The sequence below is a fragment of the Chelmon rostratus genome, chromosome 15 (genome assembly GCF_017976325.1).
Source record: "Chelmon rostratus isolate fCheRos1 chromosome 15, fCheRos1.pri, whole genome shotgun sequence".
NCBI classification, from domain to species: domain Eukaryota; kingdom Metazoa; phylum Chordata; class Actinopteri; order Chaetodontiformes; family Chaetodontidae; genus Chelmon; species Chelmon rostratus.
Genome location: NC_055672.1, coordinates 2,996,261 through 3,017,759, shown reverse-complemented (window position 1 = coordinate 3,017,759; position 21,499 = coordinate 2,996,261). Strand labels below are relative to the sequence as shown.

Below are 21,499 nucleotides of genomic sequence, written 5' to 3'. Positions count from 1 at the left end.
GCAGCTCGGTGATCCTTTATGAAGGCAGATGAAGGGGTTTTCCCGGAACAGCACCAAAACTGTTTCGTTTTCCTCTGCATGTGATAGCTGGGAAAGTGAAAGCTGTTGCATCATGTCAATAAGAGCTGCACCACATAAACATACATACAAATACTGCAGCTGCTGCCACGATTACTGCTAACAGTAAGAGTATTATAATTATATTACATGATGATAATTTAGATTGAATGTTTTTTTCCCTTGAAGTGCTCAAAGAAATATGCATGTAATTATTAGGTCCACAGCTAATTGTTCAAACACAACATACTGGCAGACATAAGGCTTAAAAGTAAGTCACGGAGGTGTCAGACAGCAGACACTTCCTGGTTACGTAAAGGTTTTTGAAAAGGGCTGGTGGGAAACACTGCACTACATAACTTCACTTTCTGTCTTTGTTTGCTGCTAACCTGAAAGGAGTAAAGTGAGTGGGAGTCACAGGTTACCTGTGCCTGCAGGTATCTGTGTATCATAAACAATCAAAGGCATGCCATAGTGCTGAGTCATGAGTGGAAAGGTGTTGCTGTGCAAATGCCACTCTGCTGGCACACTGTTATGAAAATGAAAGACATATCATTAGGATATAAAACAGTTTGATTTATTTAGATAATTATATTTCTAATTTGGTATTTAATTCCTTCACCACAACTGAGTAACATTTATTGTGTTAAGATAGTTTACTTTGTGATTCAAGATGAAACACATCAATCATGTGGATCATTTTTTGTGACATGTATAATCTTGATTTCTTTACAGTGTAAATAAAACATGCTTGATGGATTCATCTCAGTGCTAGGTTGCATGTTGTGTGGGTGTGTCCGATGCTGAAAAGGATTATAATAAAGTTCCCCTTCAGAGGACAAAAAGCATTCTGGGAGAAAGATGTCAGGAATGTGTCAGGGTTATTCCCCACTGCCTCATCCACTCAGAGAGCGCGGGGGATATCCATTAACCAAAGAGCAGAGCTGGATACCCCCTTCAAATCCAGCAAACCGACACAGTAAACATCACCTTTTTTTTCTTTTTTGAAGCAGGAAGAAATAGAATTAAATCTCATTGGTTGAGTTTAGCACCAGCAGATTCCACATAATCACTGGCTGATGCATTCAAATGAGTTGTTATGTGGTCGCAGGGCTGTTACTTTCATTGGTTTTGAACGCTTTTATCCGACAATAAAATTTGCTCCAATCAGGAGCTGAGTCATGAAGAAATATAAAAATAATATAAAAGTACCAAATATACAATATTAAATCAATCAAGAGAGAAAGCACTTGAATAAAAAGAATGAAAAATTAAGATAAAGATATCATTATGTGGATATCATAGTATGAAAATCAAAATACTGTCACAGATTAATATAGAGATGTGATATTCACACATGTTAGTGTGTCCGTGAGGCACAGTGTTTCTTTGAGCTAAATGCTAATGTCAGCATGCTAGCATGGTCACAGTGATATGTTAATGTTTAGCATATGATATTAATATAAAATATTGGCATGCTAATGTTTGCTAATTGGTGCATAAGTACAGCTTTGGTTAAGAATTTGATCATAAATTAAAGTATTTAACAAAAACGAAAGTTGACCTGACGATGGCGCTAGATGAAAGTTAAGGTCTCCCTGAAGTGACTGGACTGACATTACTGTTCCCCACACAGACCTGTAATAAATCTAAATATATAATGTGCAATGACGTAAAATTGCTGCACTTTCTGTTGTATTTTGTTCTCTGTGTTCACAGTTGTCATTTTGCAGAATCTTGTAACTTCATCTGAGTCAAAACTGTGCAGATTTTATAATCTCATCTTTTTTCCTTTCAAGAATCTTGGAAATGTGATAGATTTTTAAACTATTTATTATAGAATTTGTTTATTTTCCCCTCTTCTGTTTCAGCAAATCAGCTGGAGCTCTATGGGAAAGGACACGCCCACTGGCCCTCAAGGTGCTCTAAGACCAGACACCTCTTTACCTGAATCACCTGCACTCACCTCAGCGTGGACGGATTTGTCTCAGACAGCAGCTGAACTGTCTGCAGCTGCTGCTCGTACGGGGGACACTTGGCCGAGTCGCTGAACGTCCTCTCAACATGAAAAAACAAGTGACATTTGCAGGAAGTCAGACGGTCCACAGGCTCCATCAGGACGAGGCCCTGCCGAGGTAAAGTCCGAATTTAATTTCACTGCATGCCTACAAATAATGCTGTGACCTAATTCCATATTTTCACCCGTATATTAGTGCTGATCTGACTGAAACCTCCTATTCTGTTGCTCTGTCTGTTGCAGCGTTCCTGGGATGAATGAGTCAAAAATGGGTAAGTTTAAATCCTGCAAAAAAGAGCTGTTTTTCATTAAAAATAAACAAGTCAGAAAGTACAAAGTACAATCAGAAATAAGATGAAACCCAGATAATGACTCTGGTGGGTCAGCTTTTCATTCGGGGTGTTAAATCCACCGTTTTCTGTCTGTTTTGCTGTCGTTCCCTGGGTCAGATTTCAGATGAGCATGCACTGTCTCCTTGTTAAATTAGCAAAACATGCCAAGTTTCCTGTCTGCTTGGAAACCTAAGAACCAGGTTTTCTATTGGGGACACAGCAGCGTGAGCAGATCAGTGGAAAAGAGGGGAATCCTACACCTGAACCTGACCCGGGTCACGCCTGATGGGTTTCAGGAAGAAAGCTCTCTCGTGCTGTTTTCTAATTAGAAGCTCTTTGGTTTGACACTTTAACTAAGCCCTCATACAAGGCTTCAGTTTTGGCTCACGTGCACCAAATTACAGTCAGTCTTTGACAACTTCACAAGCCAAATGTACCAAAGTACCAAAAAATCTGAGCAAGACAAAGCAGAACAATAAACCACTCAATATTTTTATTAATAAGCTATTTTTACATTGATGGTGAATGAAACAGCAGCCAATACACAGCAGGAAAATGTCATCAAAATACTGAATTTCTGTTTGTTTCATGTATTAATGCCAAAAAAGTCTGTTTACACTGGACTTCATCGCATTTCGTTTCTTATCGAATTATACAAACTTTTCTGCTTCACACACTGACTGTCCTGCGTAAAGGTCTTAGTATGCTTCATACTTCTGTCTGGATGAATGAGATACTACTCAAACTCTCAAAACCCTGTGTACTTCCATATATTGTTCATTTAACCGTGTCTTATCTGTAGCGTCTGGCTTTGTTTTCCTGTCTTTTTGAGATTGGCTGCTCAGAAACATGTGATCTCATGTGATGGCGTATAAATAGAAAGCTGCTTTTAAGAGCATCTCGCATCTTAATGCACCATTTAATGAGTTTGGATGTGCAGAAAAGCACGATGTCAGGTAACTTCTGTCGTTCGTCACCATAGTCAGGAGTCTTGTTGTCATGGTAACGTTAATGAACATGCGGTCATCGTGATGTTGCTGTTTGGTTCGGTTTAGGCACCAGAACTACTTAGTTTGGGTTAAAATAGGTACTTTAACTTACGTACGTGACGTGAATTTAAATATATTACGTGACTTGACTCTCCTGTGTGAAAGTTGTTTGTGTTAGTTTGACCCATGAATCCACCCCTGCCTCCTCCAGATGTGGACTCTCTCACTCTCTTTACCACGTTACCTGACTTTTTTTTCACTATGACATTCGTGCCTTAAATGCAGTCAGTGTTAAAGACACGTGAAGAGCAAAAAACACATTGTGATAACAAAGAAAATGACTCAAGACTTTACTGTGTTATTCAGAAACCATTTGGAGAGACCAGTGAGAACAGGTATAAACACTTCTGCCATAGTTCCTTTGAAGCATACTTGAACCTTCAGCAAACACTGTCAACTGGCCACTGGGTCAACACGTCTGTCTGTTTTCTCTCTGGTCACAGCGAGCATGAACTTCAACAACGGTTTGAAAATCAACAGGCTTCCAGCTGCGAGACGAGACCCACAACTCCAACACGTGACGACCGTACAGATCCCCAAAACCATGACGGCAGCCCCGTTTCTGAAGGTACAACTGTACGTTAGTTCACATCACTGCCCGCTCTGCTACAGCGTCAGTGATCCGCTGATGTCTTTAATCAAACAACCAATAGTGATTGATCTTATTCAAACTAGTGAAAGGTCATTAGAGCGCAGTCGAGGTTTCGGTATGTGAGTGGGAATCCCGGCAGTGAAACCCGACCTCTGTCCTCAGCACACGGCACTAACACCAGCCCAGAAGGAGTACCTGTACACCATCGCAGCTTCCTACAGCACCACACACGTTCGTAACCTCATCACCCAGCACTACCTGAACGTGCTGCGCAGGTGTACACGAACAGGTGAGGAAAAAGGTTCGTCCAAGCCTTCTTTGTCTTTAAAGGTCTGTTGTTATGGTTTTGACATTTGACTTCACAGCCTTCAATCAGATTTGACCATATTGTTTCTATATTTCTGTGGTTCTGGTTCCTGATTGGTCCCCAGAGAAAGAAAATCTTGTGAGAACATTCGTACTAAAACAACTCATTCAGGCTCTCACTTGTTCTCTGTGTCAATTTACATCTTAGTGTATCAGTAGGCTGGTTCAACACCTGCGTTTGTTTTAATCCTCTTTATGCACTTTCATTAAAAAATGAATTATTAGGAATTATAGGAAGCTGCTTTATGTCCTCTCAGGGACTCTAGACAAAGGTTTTAACACTACTGCGATCGTGGCTCTGTTTGTAGGCCACAACCCTGAAGGAGGCGACCTCGTCAGGACTTCTGTTACCTCACAGAGGACGAATGAGAGCGACAAACAGCCGTCAGAAGTTTTTTCAAGGGTGAAACACAAGGAGAAGACAAGCACAAGTGCAAGGAATGCTGGGAAATCCTTTCTTCCAAAGATCCCAAACAGGCGAGCGTGAGACAAACAATTTCAACAGATATTTATACACAAAAACATGACAAAAAAAGTCACATTTTCAAGGTGATTACGCAGCCGCCTGCAGGAAGAAGTCATCACTAATTCTAAAACTGTTTGTATTCTTGCCCTCCGAAGGCTTAATTCACTGATATCTCACCTTCGTTAACGCTGCAGGCTTTCCAACACAACAGCATCAAAACACAGAATGATGAAGAAACGCACATCATCGCCTGTACTGCGGAGAAGAAGTCAGTCAGCAAAATCTAATTTTCTCATTAAAGGAAATACTGGCTTCAAATATCTGGTCGATCTAATGGGTGGTTGAATGTTTGTGTTTTTGTTGCCAGGAGCCAGGATCAGGCTGTTGGAGGAGGAGGAGGAAGAGGAGGAGGAGGAAGGACTGGACGATTCTCTGAGTGAATGTCTGAGTTCACTCTCTGTAGAAGAACCGGATGACGACACGTTCTCAGATTTGTGACGTTAGCATTGAAATTTGACTTTCTGTGTAACCTGACGGGGTTTTTCTCCCACTCACTTTCACAGCTCCAGGTGATCCCGGCACACCTTTTGGTTCTGCTCATGCTTCCACTGGTGAAAAACAGGAAACAGGAAGCAGGAAAGGTTTGAGAGTAGCAGCTCAGTTTGCAGCGTCGTCATTAAAAAAGGGATTTTGCACATTGGCAACTTCGTTTCCAGGAAATTAGAGTTTGTGTCAGTGACAAATGAGCTCAGTGTTCACAACCACATCCCATCCCATCCTTCAGGCCAAACTGAAACAAACAGCTGCAGGTGCTGTTTTACTGCTTTTTAAAGCTACAGTTGATTTTATTTCTCTAAAAGTGACTCTTTTAAACAACCTCGGACTGTCGGGTTAATCCAGCCTGAGATTAACGCACCTTTTCAGACTGAAGCTTCTTCTCCATAATATCTGTGAACTCATTCAGCAGTTTTTATTCAGAGCCACCAGAGTTTCATGTGAGCAAACAGAATGAATCTGGCTTGTTGGAGGAGGTTTAACAGTCAGAACAGGATGTAAATCTCAAATTCTCCACTCGGTCCACGTGGCCTGTGTAAATGCTGCTGGAGAGAAATTTATCAAGAGAGAAAAGGCTTCACTACTTTACTCTATGTGAGTAAAAAGCCTATAAAACCATCTGCTTGTATTAATGTGTGGATGCTGCACTTGAATAAATTAAAAATGTGTCTCCTGTCCTGTCTGACCTTTGACCTACAGCATTGTTTCATTGTGGTGATTAATGTTTATTATTGTGAGGTTGCATTTATTGAATTTCTGCAGCTTTAATGAGTCAAACTTCTGTTCTTTCGCTGATTGTTGGTGAGTTCTGTATAATTTTACGCCTCAAAATACCTTTTATTCAAAAGAGTCACCATAATATTGTGATTTTGTCATATTTTCAACAGAAATTTACCTGCTGAAGCCTTTTTCTCTGTGTCCTCAGTGGTAGCTTTCAGTACAATATTTATTTTACACACCAAATTCTACCATAAGACAAAATGTATGTGGTCACCCCGTCCACCTTTCACTCTGGGCCTTTATGTTCATGAACCCTCCATCAACCTTCATTTGACAAATAAACTGAAACTGAAACTGAAACAGACCCTTATTTCCAAGAAAGGAAATCTTGATTCCAGAGCCTGCTGTGATATTTTAGACCACAGTGCACACAAAGCTCCATAAAGACGTGAAAACTATCTGACTGGCCTGCACAGAGCCGTGACCTCAGCCCTTCTGATCCAGAGCTTACCGACAATCAGGCTCAACATCTGGTGGAGAGACTGACACCAGAAGGGTGGAGGCCGTGGCAGCAGCAGATTAAGCCTGTGGTTTTGTAATGAGATGTTCAGTTAACATATATGGCTGTAATGCTTGGGTGTCCACATATTTTTGGCCATTTGGTGAAATATTTGGTGACTTTCACTAACGTTGAGAGTGAGCTGGGAGGAAATTTGGGGAATTTTCGGATCTAACATAGATTTTGGAATGAAAGTTCTCACTGTACTGACATGTATGACTCCAGTGAATAATGTCCAGAGAGAAACATGCTGTCCTCACTTCGAGACTGTGTGTCCAGAGGAGTCCAGAGGACTGACAGAGAGCTTCATCACATCAGTATCATTAAAGACAAAACAACTGATGGAGCGAAATTAGATCTTTATTGTGGGGGTGAAATTAATGAAAAAAGGCCGACTACCTGAAGCTAAAGGCCTGGTGGTTACATGTAGGGGACATGACGAGGGTGAAAATGACAAAAAAAAAGAAAGAAAAGAAAATGGCACCAAATATTTCTCTTGATAACAAATACATGTGACATTATTGCATTCTCTACAGTTACCAACTGACAGCTTGGACACAAGCAAATGCTGATGACATATAAACAATATAATACATAGATGTTTCAGAGTTAAGTTACTGAACAGTTTGTTACAGCATTAACATTGTGGTGACTGCAGGGGAGCTGCTGCCCCCTGGTGGAAAGGAATGAAACGATACACTGAGCCATGTTAACCCAACTCCTCCTCCTCTTCCTCTTGCCGCCCTTTAAGATTTCTTGTACTCGATTCTCTCTACCTTGACATCGTCGCCGATCAGCTGATAAACGTACGTCACCACCGTAGACGCCTGGATGTCCATTAATACAAAAGAGGGGATGATGTTGCTGTAAGGAGAGAAGACAGATGTGTTTTAGGCCGAGGCTTGCCTGTAATTACACTCAGTCTGGTTCTACTATTACACCTGTGCACCTGCACTGTATGTCACACTGGAGAAGATCAGACCAGCTGCTGTAAACACCTCAGAGTGAAAAAATCCAAAGCAATGTCGCTTTCCAGAAAATCTATCTGACAGAAATGTAATTTCTGGATCTAGATATGTGCAACAAGTGATTTTTTTTTTTTTTAATTTGAATGCTTAAATTAGAATTTGCCCTCTTCTCCAGCCTTTGTGGGTTTTATCAGTGCAAATGACTCCTCTACCTTTCCAGTGCGCTGTAGGCTCCTGTGGCTGAACCAGGGTTGATGTAGAACTTGTTTTCGTTCTCAAACGCCTCAAACTTGTGTGTGTGTCCAGAGATGAGGATGTCGACATCCAGTTGCCTCTGGAGCAGCGCCAGACTGGCCATGTCGCCCCAAGGGATCACCTGATGGCCGTGGATGAGACCGATCTTAAACTGGCCCACCGTCACCACCTTCTGCTCCGGGTAGTTCAGGTTCTGAGGGGGAACGTGTCATGTGAGGAAAGAAACAAGTACAATGAGGTTTGTGCACTGTTGTTTTCAGCCACTGAAATCTGTGATGTGCACAGGTTTACACAGGCACAACAAATCAGCAGCAGTATCACTGAATTAAAGCATGTCAGTTCTTTAATAATGCTGTTTCTAAAAACACAAAACACTAAAAACACGTGAACTATGAAGGTAAATCTCAATTTGCAGAAACGAGCAACTACAATTTTATTAAACTGCAATTAATCTTTAGTACTGACAGAAGGTCAATTTCCTTCTTTCTTCCCATCTAATATTCAGCCACATACATGAGATTTGTTTCCTTTCCTATCAGTGCCCTTAGCTCTAAACCACTTATCAGAAACACTGTAAAGTACTAATTCTGCTGGACTTTGAATCACAGTGTCATGCTACCAACACATTAAGTACTTAACAAAAAGCTGAAATCTCAATGTTGAACCCTCACCGACAGCCCAGTTAAATTCACTGAATTAATCAATCCCTGAGCTCAATCAATGGTTGTTGTTGGGTGTCATGACTATGGCAGTGTTTAGGGGCCCTCTAGATTCTTTTATTGTTGTCTGCAAACACACACACACCTCATCGAAGTCTCCTCGGACTATGTGGACGTCTCCGGCGAGAGTCTTCAGGTAGTCATAGCTCTCCTTGGTGCAGAGGTTGCCCGTGCAGAGAATGTGCTGGATCTTCCCCGGGACCAACAGCTTCTTGAACTTTGCTGGCAGGGTGTTGCACCGGTGGGGGATGTGCAGGTCACCTAACACCAGGACCAACTGACAGCATCACAGACAGACACACAGACGAGTTAGTCGAGAAGCAATGAGCCACGGGGGAGTTCAGGCTGTGCGATGTAACTGAAGGCTGAAAGGAAGTGGGCCGAGGACAGAGCTCAGCTGGATGCCACAGGTCAGTCCACCAGAACCACCGTAGCCCTCAGTTAGTTATTACCAAGCTGTTGCGTATCTTGTTAAAACCAGCGAAATAACATCAAGTTTTATGTCACTGCACCTGAGCAATGACCTGCTCCACATTAATTCAGTACAGTAGATAAACAGGCTTGATTCATAAAGCTCAAGCTTATCAATAAGCAATATTTGTGAGTAACAAGCTGAGTTATTAAGTGTCTGAATTCAAATTTGGCTGCGAATGTCACTTTTTACACAGTCTAAAAAAAACAGCCAATGGTGGAAAAATATGGATTGAATCAGCACAGCTGGATTTCAGACACTCAATAACAAATGTAGGACATAAGAGCAAGACAATTATGTTTTCACACAACACAATGAGTCAATAAAACACCAACAAACTTGAAGGTTTGTACTAAACAAAAAGCCCATGAATAACCTTAGAAGTCCTTTGGCGAGAGATGAGAGAGAGAGAGAGATGCTGTAAATGTTAATTGTGGATTTATGTTACAACTTTGGTGAGAAACAAACCAACATTTCAAGGTTCTATCCTGCACCAAATGTACATTTAGCTGATAAAACACCCGGTGAATTACGAGACAAAACCAGGAACTGTGACTGACAAACAAAAGCTAAATGTGTGTGAAATTATAGCAATATTTTTGTCACTTTATACAAATGCATTGTCAAACCACTGCAAAGTTTTTAATCAGCTAGCTAGAGTGACTTAACTAGTAAGGACTCCCATAAAAGGGATCACCTTAATTTGAGAAACGTTCTGCCTGAGTCTTTGTAGATGTATGCACCGGTTTTTGAAATCTAACACAGGAGCTTTAGGTTTCCTACTCTGACTAATTTCTAGAGTATTTTTGGAAGATGAGTGATAAGTCATTTATTATTTGGACAAGACTCAAGAGAAGGTGGATTTAAAGCTTCAAAGCCTCCCGGGCACCACATCACTACGCTGCAGACCTCCACAGCTGTGCTATCCCAGTCCCATGTTAGCGTGCCAGGCAGAAGAGCGAGCAGAAAACAGGGATCCAACACAGAGCGAGGGCACTTACCCGGTGACCAGCCTGGTTGATTGGAGACAGGCAAGGAGGGGTGGGAGGAGGAGAGTGGGTGAGATAGGGAGAAAGGCAGGATGTGCATGGAGAGAACGATAGGAGGCATGATCAAGGATAAAAACAAAAAAAAGACAAGAAAGAATTGGGACAAAGGAAAACTGAAATTAGAAATTAAAAAGTGAATGGATTAAGTAGACAGATATTAATCATTCTAAAACAAATAAGAAAAAGCTAAACGACAATATGGTTGAATCAACTGTTAATGGTTAATGGTTAGTGGTAATGATAAAGCAAATATATAGCTACGCCTGACTGAGTGTGAGCAAATGCAAAATCATGTGGTGAAGCAAAGTGCTGACTGGAAATCAGTTTTAATCAATCAACAGCATAGATTTCAAGTGCACCCAAACGTGTTGTTCATACAAATATCTTGCTCCAAATTGCTGTCCAGCCCAAGAAAATTACAGATAGGAACGAGAATGAATGAATGAATAAATTAATGAATAGCATGTAGCTGCAGTCCTAATGAACAGGATTGTGTACGTAGTTGGTTTACCTCTGAGATCATCGAAAGTTACAGTTCGGGTTATTAGCTGGATGATAAACATCATTATTGCTGTCAGGAAAAGTGGCTCGTATTGAGTAGCTGTTAGCCTGTTAGCCCATCTAGCTAACTGGTTCGCAAACAAGAAAAAGTAAAAGATGTCGGGATATCAATTAAACAGACAACAAGAATGGTTGCTGAACAAACATGACAAACCGAAAGACAGGCGTGCAAATGAAAAGAGTCACTTTACGGGTGCTTGTGGCTTGTTGTATTGAATTTTGGGGGACTAAACTGTTCAGCTGTCATGTGATCGCTGATCCAACTCGGAATGAAGCTTCACTAAAAACCCTACAACTGAGACTGTGTGGACGCGCTGAAACCATGATGTCGCACTCCTAATGTCAACAACTAATCTAAGACAACATCATGCAAGCAAAGTGCTCGGACCGCGGGATGCAAATGTGGGAAATCGTGGCCTTTTCGCCATTTCATACTCACCATCTTCTATTTTGCTGTTTCTGCTAATCAAGTTGAGGAAGCGCCTACGCACGTATAGCGTCAAGACGTCAGCCAATGAGAAAAGAGAATATTAGCGTATGCGTCAAACAAGATATAATACTTCCCTTTGTCCTTTCAAAATAAATCAAGTTAAAACGTAACATGTCTGTGGTAATTGGGGGAAATTCCATAAACAGTTATAATCTGTTCTGAAATGTAGATTGTATGGCTAATATTATTTTCTATTGTGAATCACCTTGCGAACGGGTGACATAAAAGTTTCATTTTTTTTTTTATCTTAAAGGACTTGTGTATCACGTAAACAAGTACGACGAGAGCGGACGTTTAATTGAGAAGTATCCTACCACCGGAAATTACTAAATTTGTTGTATCTGCTAACTTGACATTGGTCAGTAAAAGCGACGTGAGAAGCAGTATTTCGCAGAACATTGGAGAGGTAAGGTGCGAAATAATTTCATGACGTTTCCCTAGGCTCATCCTGACGTGGATTTCACATTGATGGTCGCACTTCCACATAGAAATTTTAGCTAGCTAGCTAGCGTTAAGAATACTACTTAATCATGATATCTCACCCAACCGCGTCGACAGCACTTGGCTAGTAACTGGGTTAGCTGCGGGACGTCAGTTGGCTTCGCTTTAGCATCTGGCTCCGTCTATTTCCTGGAGTTCTACCGTTATGAGTGACTGGTTTTATAACAGACTCTCGGCGAACATGTACTTAGATGTAGAATTTAATCGCATCACTTCTGAGGATGCCACGTTTTTATGAACGTATAATGGTATTCCAGATAATCTTTTTGGAATTTGGTGATGAAACACGTGTAATGTCAACTTTAGCCAGTTAGCTGACTGTCGTTAACATGTTCACGGAGTTATATAACGTTAAAGTCCTTGACTTAACGCGACGTTTGAGAATTGAACTGGCTTTGTTTAGCGTTAGTTTTTACAACAGTTATATTGTACGTGACGTTTGAGCCACCCACCCAACGGACGACAACAGCTGTCACACCTGATGATGCTAACGTTAGCGTTTTAGTCCGCAGTTTGTATGAACAACAATAACGTTGCACTTCTCCTCCTAAAGGTCCCCAAACCCCGAGGACGTTCCAGATAACCCATCTCTGTCTCTGAGTCTGACACCTGCACTGTTTGGACGCTTTAGGGTGTTTAACTGTGCATCTTTGGGAGCCAAAAATCATTACGGACCCTGCTGCAATCAATACAACACCAGCACCAGCTATCGACCACCGTTCACTGCGGCTCTTGGACGATCAGCGTTGTGTTTATGTCTTTGTTTTGCGAAAACGGTAAGTGGTGGGAACAACTTATTAAATACTCTAAATGTTAGCGAGAATTATGATATGGGGTTGTGTTTTTTCCAAGTGAATAAGTCGATAGTACGCGATTCTGTGTAATACTACATGTTTTCTGCGCCTCGGTATCAAAATGGCGTCTCCCAGTTGCCTCACTCGTGTGCAGTGAGTGTATGACGCACTCTGCACCAAGCTGTCAGCTAGGCTAGCTAGCCTTCTTCTGAAATAGACTCGACCTCTGCCCTTCTGCAGCACCTCAGCTCTGGACACTGCCAAACCAGCAGTGAGTAATTTAATGTCGAATCACACTGACGTGGCTAAAGAAATCAGAACTAATACAGATTGGGTAGTTGGTATTAAAGGCATCAGCAGGGGGAGAGTTGCTTGGCAGCTGCTAGGCCTCCTGTTTTTGACCTATTAACAAGAGAAGGCCTTATGTGACTAAAGCCAGAGGCCCTCATGTAAAACAAAAGGCTTTCACAAAACCATTTTTGTATGTATATGGCCACAAAAGCATCCAGTTCAGTGGCTGGCTTTTATTATTCTCCTCCTGCTAATCATACTGTGCATGCTCACTGTTGGATCACATGGATTTGCTGGTTTTGGTTTTTGCCAGCAATATTTCCTCAGTGCAGAGGCTTTAAACAGCCTTTTCACATTTAGTAATCTGTCTGGCAATGCAGGTATTTGTGCTCAAACTTGTTTATGTTGAGAAATATTTGTATAAGGGACTCTGCAGGATTCTCTGTGGTTTGGCCTAACATATGTCATAACTCAGTCTGGTCTGGTTAAATAGTGGCGGTCAGTCAAGGATAATCCTGCACCACAGGAATCAGTTTTATTATTTTCTTGTGAATTGTGGGCTATCAAGAATTCAAAGCCACTTTTAATTGCAAAATAGATTATATAATTGGGGCTGTAATTAACAGCTATTTTCATTATGATTAATCTGCCTATTTCCTCAATTGATTCCTCAAAAGCTCGATTAGAGATTTTTTTTCTGTTAAAATGTAGTTAATAAATTAATGATCAAAATTCAGTAAATATATCTGAAAGTTCTTCTTGAATACTGCTAGTATTGATTAGTGCTGCAACTCCACTGCATGTCTGCGTACATGGTCCTGGGAAAACACCTTAACATTCTATTCAGTTCAGTTGGCCTGAACACATGAAGTTACTGTTATTTATTTGAAATTAAATATTGATGATTTTTGTCCCTCTCCTCTTTCAGAGCTGTTGCGCAGCCGTTGGAACCTGTGTGGTGGAAATCTAGCCTTCAAGCAAGGAGCTTGCGGCCACAGCGGCACAGCGTTTTTCATGTCAGAGACCGAGCACGCTTGCAGTCGTTTATGTCATCCCCTCTTTTCCAGACAGAAGATCCCGAAAAATCCCCAACCAAGATCCTTTTATCTTACTGATAGTGCTAACATCCAGCCAAAATGTCTGTCAACGTCAACCGCAGCGTGTCAGACCAGTTCTATCGCTACAAGATGCCCCGTCTGATTGCCAAGGTAACGGCTCTCTGTCACAGGGTTTTGAGTTTCTATAAGTTCGAGTTGTCTTAAATTTGAGTCAAGCAAACAGCTTCATCATGTTGACTCAGACCAAATCTAAGTTGCCTAAAATAACAATGTGGATACAAAATTCTGTAAGGACTGTAGTAATAACCCTGTCACACACTTTGGGCTTGTTTTTTGATGGTCTGTACTCTGTGTGTGTGTGTGTGTGTGTGTGTGTGTGTGTGTGTGTGTGTGTGTGTGTGTGTGTGTGTGTGTGTGTGTGTGTGTTCGTCTCTTCCAGGTGGAAGGCAAAGGGAATGGAATCAAGACGGTCATTGTCAACATGGTTGATGTTGCAAAGGCACTAAACAGGCCTCCAACATGTAAGTAAACGCATGTGCAGCATCATCCTGTTTGTCCTCTTCCCACCATTTGCCCGGTGTTAAAGCCCTGTGGAAGAGTCAACTTATACTGAGAGATTAACCAAACAGCAGCATACAGCTCCATTTTTCATGCTGTGTTTGTTTGGAAGCTTTGCTTACATTTCTCACTCCTTTACCTTGTTTTACTTCACTGTGTAACAGAACAATGTGAAGGGATTATGTAAAACAGCTTTAATCTAATAGAAATCAAACAAACAAGGCGACTAAACCAAGTTACTCCTGCTCGTCTCTCCCACAAAATGCTAAAGCAAAAGTCCTCCCCTCTCTATGAAGTACACCACATGAAGATGTAGCCATGAAGAAATGTCATTTTGATTTGCGTCTTTCATTTTTCATGTCTCTGGTTGAAGCAGGATGTTGATCTTGACAAATGTCAGATAATCCAATACGAACAGAGTAGAGTTAGCTGAGTCCAAACTGTGAGTAAACAATAGGAGACACAAACAACCAAAACTAAACCGCTTTTCCGTGATAATACTCACATCACTTTTAATATTTTATTTTTTTAAGAACAGGTATTTATGGCAGGGGGTTGAAGTCAGGATACCTTTCATGAATCAGTGATTTTATTTGGTGGAATCATGTAGAAAGTAAATGAAAATGCATCCATCTTCCTGGGTGACAAAATAATGTTTTAGATGTTTGAAACAAAATGTAATTTGCTTAAATGCTGACTGATGTTTCCAGAAGGGGCTAATCATTTCATTGTGACATCTGGTCTCATTTCTCATCTTCTCTGCAGACCCGACCAAGTTTTTTGGTTGTGAACTCGGTGCTCAGACCCAGTTTGATACCAAAAACGACCGCTACATCGTCAACGGATCCCATGAGGCGAACAAGCTGCAGGACATGCTTGATGGGTTTATCAGAAAATTTGTGCTGTGTCCCGAGTGTGACAACCCTGAAACTGATCTGGTAAATATTTCACAGCATCTATAACTTATGTCCAGTGAAGATTAAGAGACAAAAATGATAACTGACAAGCCTCATAGGGTTTAGTAATGCACAAAGTGAGATTAAGTTTTGATATCAGGGTTTACCAAATAATAAAGCAGATTTCTTTTTATTGGTTTATTGGGCTTCATTGCTGAGCTTTTTAGATCTAATAAGGTTTTCTTTGTCTCTTACAGCATGTCAATCCCAAGAAACAAACCATTGGTAATTCCTGTAAAGCCTGTGGATACCGTGGCATGCTAGACACCAGACACAAACTCTGCACGTTCATCCTCAAAAACCCGCCAGGTGAGATTTAGTTTTTCTGACAGTTACGATGTGACACAACACAAGCAGAGTCATCAGGGGCTGAGCTAATAGGAACTTATGCTCATGCAGATTTGATAACTATTTCTGCCCCTCTGATAACAGAGAGCACTGATAGTGGATCCGCATCTGTAAAGAAAGAGAAGGAGAAGAAGAACCGCAAGAAGGACAAGGAGAACGGCTCTGGCAGTGGAGAGGCTGGAAACCAAGACAACTTCGACGCTCCTGAGGCTGTGGTGGGTTTCCTCCCTTCATCACGGGTCCCGTTAATCTTTTTGAGCAAACAGGTTCCAGCATCTAGAGCCTCTTTAGGAGCTACTTTGAGAGTCAGACAGTTGTATGACCTAATGTGGGAGTTTCTCAACGGCAAACAAACAACCCGATAACAGCTGGACACATGCTGCGTTGTTTGCTTGCTGTTGGAGGTTGAAGAAAATGCTCGCCTGTCATGTGGTCGCTGAGTTTAAGGCCCCCGTGAGCAGCTGCCGGTGTGCTCAATGCTGAAACAGTGAAACAATCTCTCCCTATCACACAGGCCAGTCCTGCTTTTCATTCTTATTCATCTGTGTCGTTATTAAGCTTTAATGACTGCTGACTCATGCCTGCTCAGAATCCATCAGGAAGGTGCAACAAGTTTTCTGTACAGACTCTTCAAACACAAACTTTTGCAGTTGCATAAAATGATTAGACTGTTAAACTTGAGTTTGCTTTTCCCTAAAGCCCTGAAACAATAAGATTAGTCTGCATGAATGAACACTTTCATTCTTCTCTTCAGTGTTTCAGAAATCAGCTGTTTTCTGTTTACATTATGTGAAAAAATGCAGTAAAAATGTTAAACATTTCTGATCACCGTCATTTCGTGTCTGGTCGTTAGGATGGAGATGACGATGATGAGGACTGGGCAGAGGAGACTACAGAGGAGGCACAGAGGCGGCGAATGGAGGAGATCAGCGACCACGCCAAGAACCTCACGCTCAGCGAAGACCTGGAGAAACCCCTGGAGGAGAGAGTCAACCTGTTCTACAACTTTGTGAAAGTTAGCTTTCCCCAGCTGTGGACTCTTAATTAGACTTTACTCACAACATTCAGCCTTCACTTCCTCTCTAATCAAAGTTAAAATCACTACACACGAGAAATAATCAAAATATCAATGAGAAAGGGAAACTTCTGTGAGGAGAGTTTGGACATTTATAATGAGTTTGTTTATACTAGAAGCTCGGCGGTATAAATTCTCACATTGTACTGACAGAAGAATTAAGGGGAACATGAACAGAACAGCCAAAATACATCTCGTATTGTGTTTCCACCCTCTAACGTTACTGCTTTCCACTTCCAGCAAAAGAAGGAGAGTGGAACCATCGACGGAGCCGATAAGGAGATCTTGGCGGAGGCGGAGCGTCTGGATGTGAAGGCCATGGGCCCCCTCATCCTCAGCGAGCTGCTCTTCAACGAGAACATCCGCGACCAGATCAAGAAGTACAAACGCCACTTCCTGCGAGTAAGCTGACCGATGCGTGACTGTAGTTGTCAGGAAGAACTGAAGCTTTACAAGCGTCTCTCTCCTGCACCTCCAAACATTTCTGTAGATCGCCTGAGCTGAACTGACTCTATTGTTGCTCTGAGTGAGCGTCATCGTCGTCTCATGACTCTTCTCTGATTAAATTTCCCTTCAGTTCTGCCACAACAACAAGAAGGCCCAGAAGTATCTGCTGGGAGGGTTCGAGTGTGTCGTGAAGCTGCATCAGGTCCAGCTGCTCTCTCGTGTTCCCATCATCCTCAAAGACCTGTACGACGCAGACCTGCTGGAGGAAGATGTCATATTCGCCTGGGCGGAGAAGGTGGGAGCGAGAAGCTGTTCTTTACATATTAGAGTTACACAACAGTCAAAGTGCTGTGCTTTTTAGACCCAGATGAGGGAAAAAAATGAGAAAAGTGCTGAATGTGGACATTATTTCAGCTGAAATGTGTATTTATAGCATCCTTTCACACATGTGGCAGTTACAAGCTTTAAAAATCATCAGTTAAGTATAAGATTTAATGCTTCCATTAGTGTTTAAATTAATACAACATTTAAACTAAAGTGGAACTCATTTATTTTTTAATCTTTGTTATTAAAACATGGACCCGTTTTGCTCATTTATCACTAAAATTCATATTTTAACATCAAACGTATGAGCAGAGAATATCAAGTCTTGATGTTGGCCTCCAAAAAACATCTTTAAATTAATATCTGAGGTAATTGTGTCACCTACTCCTATGATCCTATTCCATTCCTATAAACTTACTCTTATAACTGTGCTGCTTATTGTCACAGTATTATGTAATTTTCTGCATGACGCTCGGTGTGCAGCTGATTTTACTTGCAGCGCTTCCTGTAATTACGCAGTAAAGCTGTTGACAGAAGGCGCGAGAAATGCAGGAGGTGAAGCGACTCTTTAAATCACTTCCGCTAATAACGCGGATTAACTGTGTCACGAGCAGAAGTGTTTAGATCGCCACTAATTTACAGTCGACGCTAAATTGGATTGTCACTGTATTTAATCAGAGCTGCCATAAACCCCGCTTTGTTTCTGTCCACCAGGTTTCTAAGAAGTACGTCTCCAAGGAACTTGCCAAAGAGATCCACGCCAAGGCTGCTCCTTTTGTCAAATGGCTGAAAGAGGCGGAGGAGGAGAGCGAGGGCAGCGAAGAAGAGGAGGTGGAGGAAGATGAGAACGTAGAGGTCTGTTTGATCCTATTAAACCTCAATGATTGTATGTAGAAAACATTAAATGAGTCCACACGTAGTCAGAGCTCTGAAGGATATATATATATGTGTGTCTGTGTGTCTATATACACATATATGTGTGTATATATATAATATTATTGCACATTTCATCTTTATTCTAAAAGTCAGTGTAATAAATCTAAAAACATTGAAGTTAAGGTCAAATCACTCAAAGTGATGTTTGCGCCTCACTGTGCAGATTGATGTCTGACAGGGTTTCACATCATCTGCTGGAGGCCGAGGTGTCTCTGCTCACCTGAAGGCTGAATTTGACAGAAGCAGGACTTTGTGACACGCAGCTCACCTGTAAAACCGACTGTAGTCCACCGGAACTCTCGCGTTCACAAACACTGAGAATTCACCTTTTCGAGGAAACGATTCTGTAATCAGCACAACTTTTATAATCAACTATTTGTATTTTTATGAATTCTGTATATTTCAACGAGGAAGCAAAAGTGGATGTTAATGAGAACTTTATGGAAAAAGCACGTCATGAATAATGTATCAGTGAAAGCAGAGTGTTGAATCCTGCCTGCAGGGGATCTTTAAAGACCAGGGCTGGGTTCGTTCGTTTGTTTTACAGACTGAAATGTGAAGTGCTGAATAGCTGATGAGTCACACTCGTCTTCACTTAATCCTTCCATCAATCAGAAGTGTTTTGCTTTTTTCCCCCCCAGCAGACTCGCGGTGCAGCTGAACGCGCTCGTATTTGCGTCTGTAGATCTTATCAGGACCGTCTTCACTCGAGACGCGAGCGTCAGTCAAACCGGCTGACGGAGTAAATCTGTTTTCTGTCCTCAGGTGGTTTACTCGTCCTCTGCCCGCGAGCTCAAAATGGAGACTGTGAAACCAGACACGCCTGAAAAAGAGGAGGACGACATTGACATTGACGCGATCTGAGAGACTGATGATGATGATGATGATGCTTTTCTTGTGTTGTGGCTTTCACTCACGACGCCCTGTATGACCCAAATGGCTGGCCTTTCCCTCCTTTACTTACCCGACCCACATCCCTCCTCTGCTTCGTGGCATGACTTAACGTAGCGCTTTACTTGCTGCACATTAACTCTGTAATTTTGAGATGTATTCAGTTAATGAAATGAAGTCGCTTTGGGGATTTTAATCATGGGTGTTTGGGGATCATTTTGACTGCACTTTTTTTTTTTTTTTTTTTTCTTTCTTTTTTTTTTTTCTGGTCCCTGTATTTTTCCAGTCAATAAAGAATGAATGTTTTGCTATCCACCACACTTGATCGTTTATGTGTGATGATGCGTGAAGAGACGAGCTGGTTTTACTGTCTGAACCTCTGGCCTGCAGAAGTCTCTGTGTTTGTCTTACTAATTAGATCTGAAATAATTAGTCAACAGACAGAAAGTTTGCTTCCAACCTCTGAAACATTTGATTTCTTCTGTGTCTTCTGTCGTACTAACATGAACCAGTTCTGCCCTGTTCAAAATGTGGCGATGGCTCTTTTTTTTTTTCACTATTTCTGACATTACATGAACTTATTGTAGAGGAAAATAATCACATTGCAGTTGCAGCCATATTTGAAATCTGCAGGAATCGAAGGATTATTTGAATAGCCAGTCAGTTATTTTCACTGAAACGGGATGTGACTGATCGATCTGTGGTTCTGAAGACCTGAAGGTTTTACATCCACCTGCTTAATCTTTTGTAGTGTAGCTCAGTAAAAACAGCTGGAAAGTTCCTGCAGGTCATATCACGAAGTGTCAGAATTGGTAAATGTCTGGTCATATTACAGGAGAGGCGGCACAACAGGAAACAGCTGAGACAGGAAAGGCTCAAACAGGACAAAGTATTGGTGATGAGTGACAATGGTCTGAGATGAATTTGGGATTTTTAGAAAAACACTTGAATTCTAAGTCATGAGTCAATGAGAGTTAATATGGATTTTAATTTGTGTGGATACAAACTAAAACTATCGGGTAAAATGTGAGTGTGCTGCTAACACAAGCTTTACTAATGTGAAAAGGTGGAAGCAGTGCTGGAGGAGCGTTCACGTCCTTCAAGTAAGTAAAAGTACGAATACCACAATGTAAAAATACTCTGTTGCTAGTTGAAGTCCTGCATTAAAAACATGAGAAGAGTGTCGCCAAGGATTTTACTGTTGGAGTTGCTTGAGGTTCATTTTCAACTGTTTTGCATCAGACTGCAACCGATGATTCTTTTAATTCTGGATCAATCTGCTGGTTATTTTCTCCATCAATCGATTGATTGGTTGGTTTGGAAACATTGTGAAAATAGTGAGAAATGTGAGTATGAGGCCGAAGTGACGCCTTCACAGTGTTTGTTTAGTCCAAAGCTCCACATTATGAAAAACACATTCAAATCATTCAAAGGAAAAGCAGCAAATCAAACATCTGAGAAGCTGAAACATCAAATGTTTTTACTAAATGTCTCAAATTATTATTAAAATAGTTTTCTGTCAATTGACTAATGAGTTCATCAGCTAATCAATTCAGCCATGCTTGTATAAACTGTTGGGTAGTTTAATTTATAACTAAACATCAGATTTTAAAAGCTCTCAGAATGTTTTGTGGGCAAAAGTTTTCTATTGTAACTAAAGTAGAAACTTCTCTGAGAGTACAAGTATCAAGTGGCAAGAGAAGGAAATACTTAAGTTGAGTACAAGCACTTAAAATGTCTACTCAAGTAGACTGTCAGACACCACAGTGTTTCAGTTTATTTTAAAAAATGAACAATAATAATAATAATAAATGTAACTTCGTCTTTGTCAAAGTACGAACATAAACGCTGTTTTCCTCCTGACTGATGACGCTCCTCTCTGGACCAATGGGACTGAGGTCAGCCGGTTTCCTCACTTCCGCTACCCGTTAAGCTGGACACACTGACGCTGCGTTCACATGCTGTCGGAAATATTAAACTAACCGTTCAACGCAACAAACCTGGCAGCTGGTGTTCTGCATATTCGGAGCTTCAAATGAATCTCAGCTCATGCGGCAATTATTGTAGTTTGAGTGCATCGTAATTTAAACTCA

The 21,499-nt window shown here is 41.3% G+C and overlaps 3 protein-coding genes across 5 annotated transcripts; 2 read left to right on the top strand and 1 right to left on the bottom strand.

Moving 5' to 3' along the window:
• Positions 1–3,900: 3,900 nt before the first annotated feature.
• On the top strand, positions 3,901–5,377 carry LOC121618464 (protein FAM216A). The gene is made up of 5 exons (XM_041953981.1): positions 3,901–4,023; positions 4,210–4,336; positions 4,722–4,896; positions 5,074–5,147; positions 5,247–5,377. Exons 1-5 carry the CDS (start codon positions 3,904–3,906, stop codon positions 5,375–5,377), a joined length of 627 nt encoding a protein of 208 aa, XP_041809915.1. The 5' UTR covers positions 3,901–3,903.
• Positions 5,378–7,055: 1,678 nt separating this feature from the next.
• vps29 (VPS29 retromer complex component) lies at positions 7,056–11,229 on the bottom strand. 2 transcript variants are annotated; one of them, XM_041953770.1, is made up of 5 exons: positions 11,177–11,229; positions 10,129–10,140; positions 8,741–8,932; positions 7,894–8,129; positions 7,056–7,577 (listed from the first exon to the last, which is right to left on the bottom strand). In XM_041953770.1, exons 1-5 carry the CDS (start codon positions 11,177–11,179, stop codon positions 7,460–7,462), a joined length of 561 nt encoding a protein of 186 aa, XP_041809704.1. In that variant the 5' UTR covers positions 11,180–11,229; the 3' UTR covers positions 7,056–7,459. The 2 variants fall into 2 exon arrangements, with proteins under 2 accessions (XP_041809704.1, XP_041809705.1); XM_041953771.1 differs by lacking the exon at positions 10,129–10,140 and having other exon boundaries at positions 11,177–11,222.
• Positions 11,230–11,568: 339 nt separating this feature from the next.
• On the top strand, positions 11,569–19,634 carry eif5 (eukaryotic translation initiation factor 5). Of its 2 annotated transcripts, none has more exons than XM_041953857.1 (12): positions 11,569–11,633; positions 12,282–12,504; positions 13,742–14,021; positions 14,311–14,392; positions 15,195–15,367; positions 15,583–15,694; positions 15,818–15,948; positions 16,587–16,748; positions 17,049–17,210; positions 17,386–17,550; positions 18,294–18,434; positions 19,281–19,634. In XM_041953857.1, exons 3-12 carry the CDS (start codon positions 13,950–13,952, stop codon positions 19,377–19,379), a joined length of 1,299 nt encoding a protein of 432 aa, XP_041809791.1. In that variant the 5' UTR covers positions 11,569–11,633; positions 12,282–12,504; positions 13,742–13,949; the 3' UTR covers positions 19,380–19,634. The 2 variants fall into 2 exon arrangements, with proteins under 2 accessions (XP_041809791.1, XP_041809792.1); XM_041953858.1 differs by having other exon boundaries at positions 11,569–11,638.
• Positions 19,635–21,499: the final 1,865 nt, after the last annotated feature.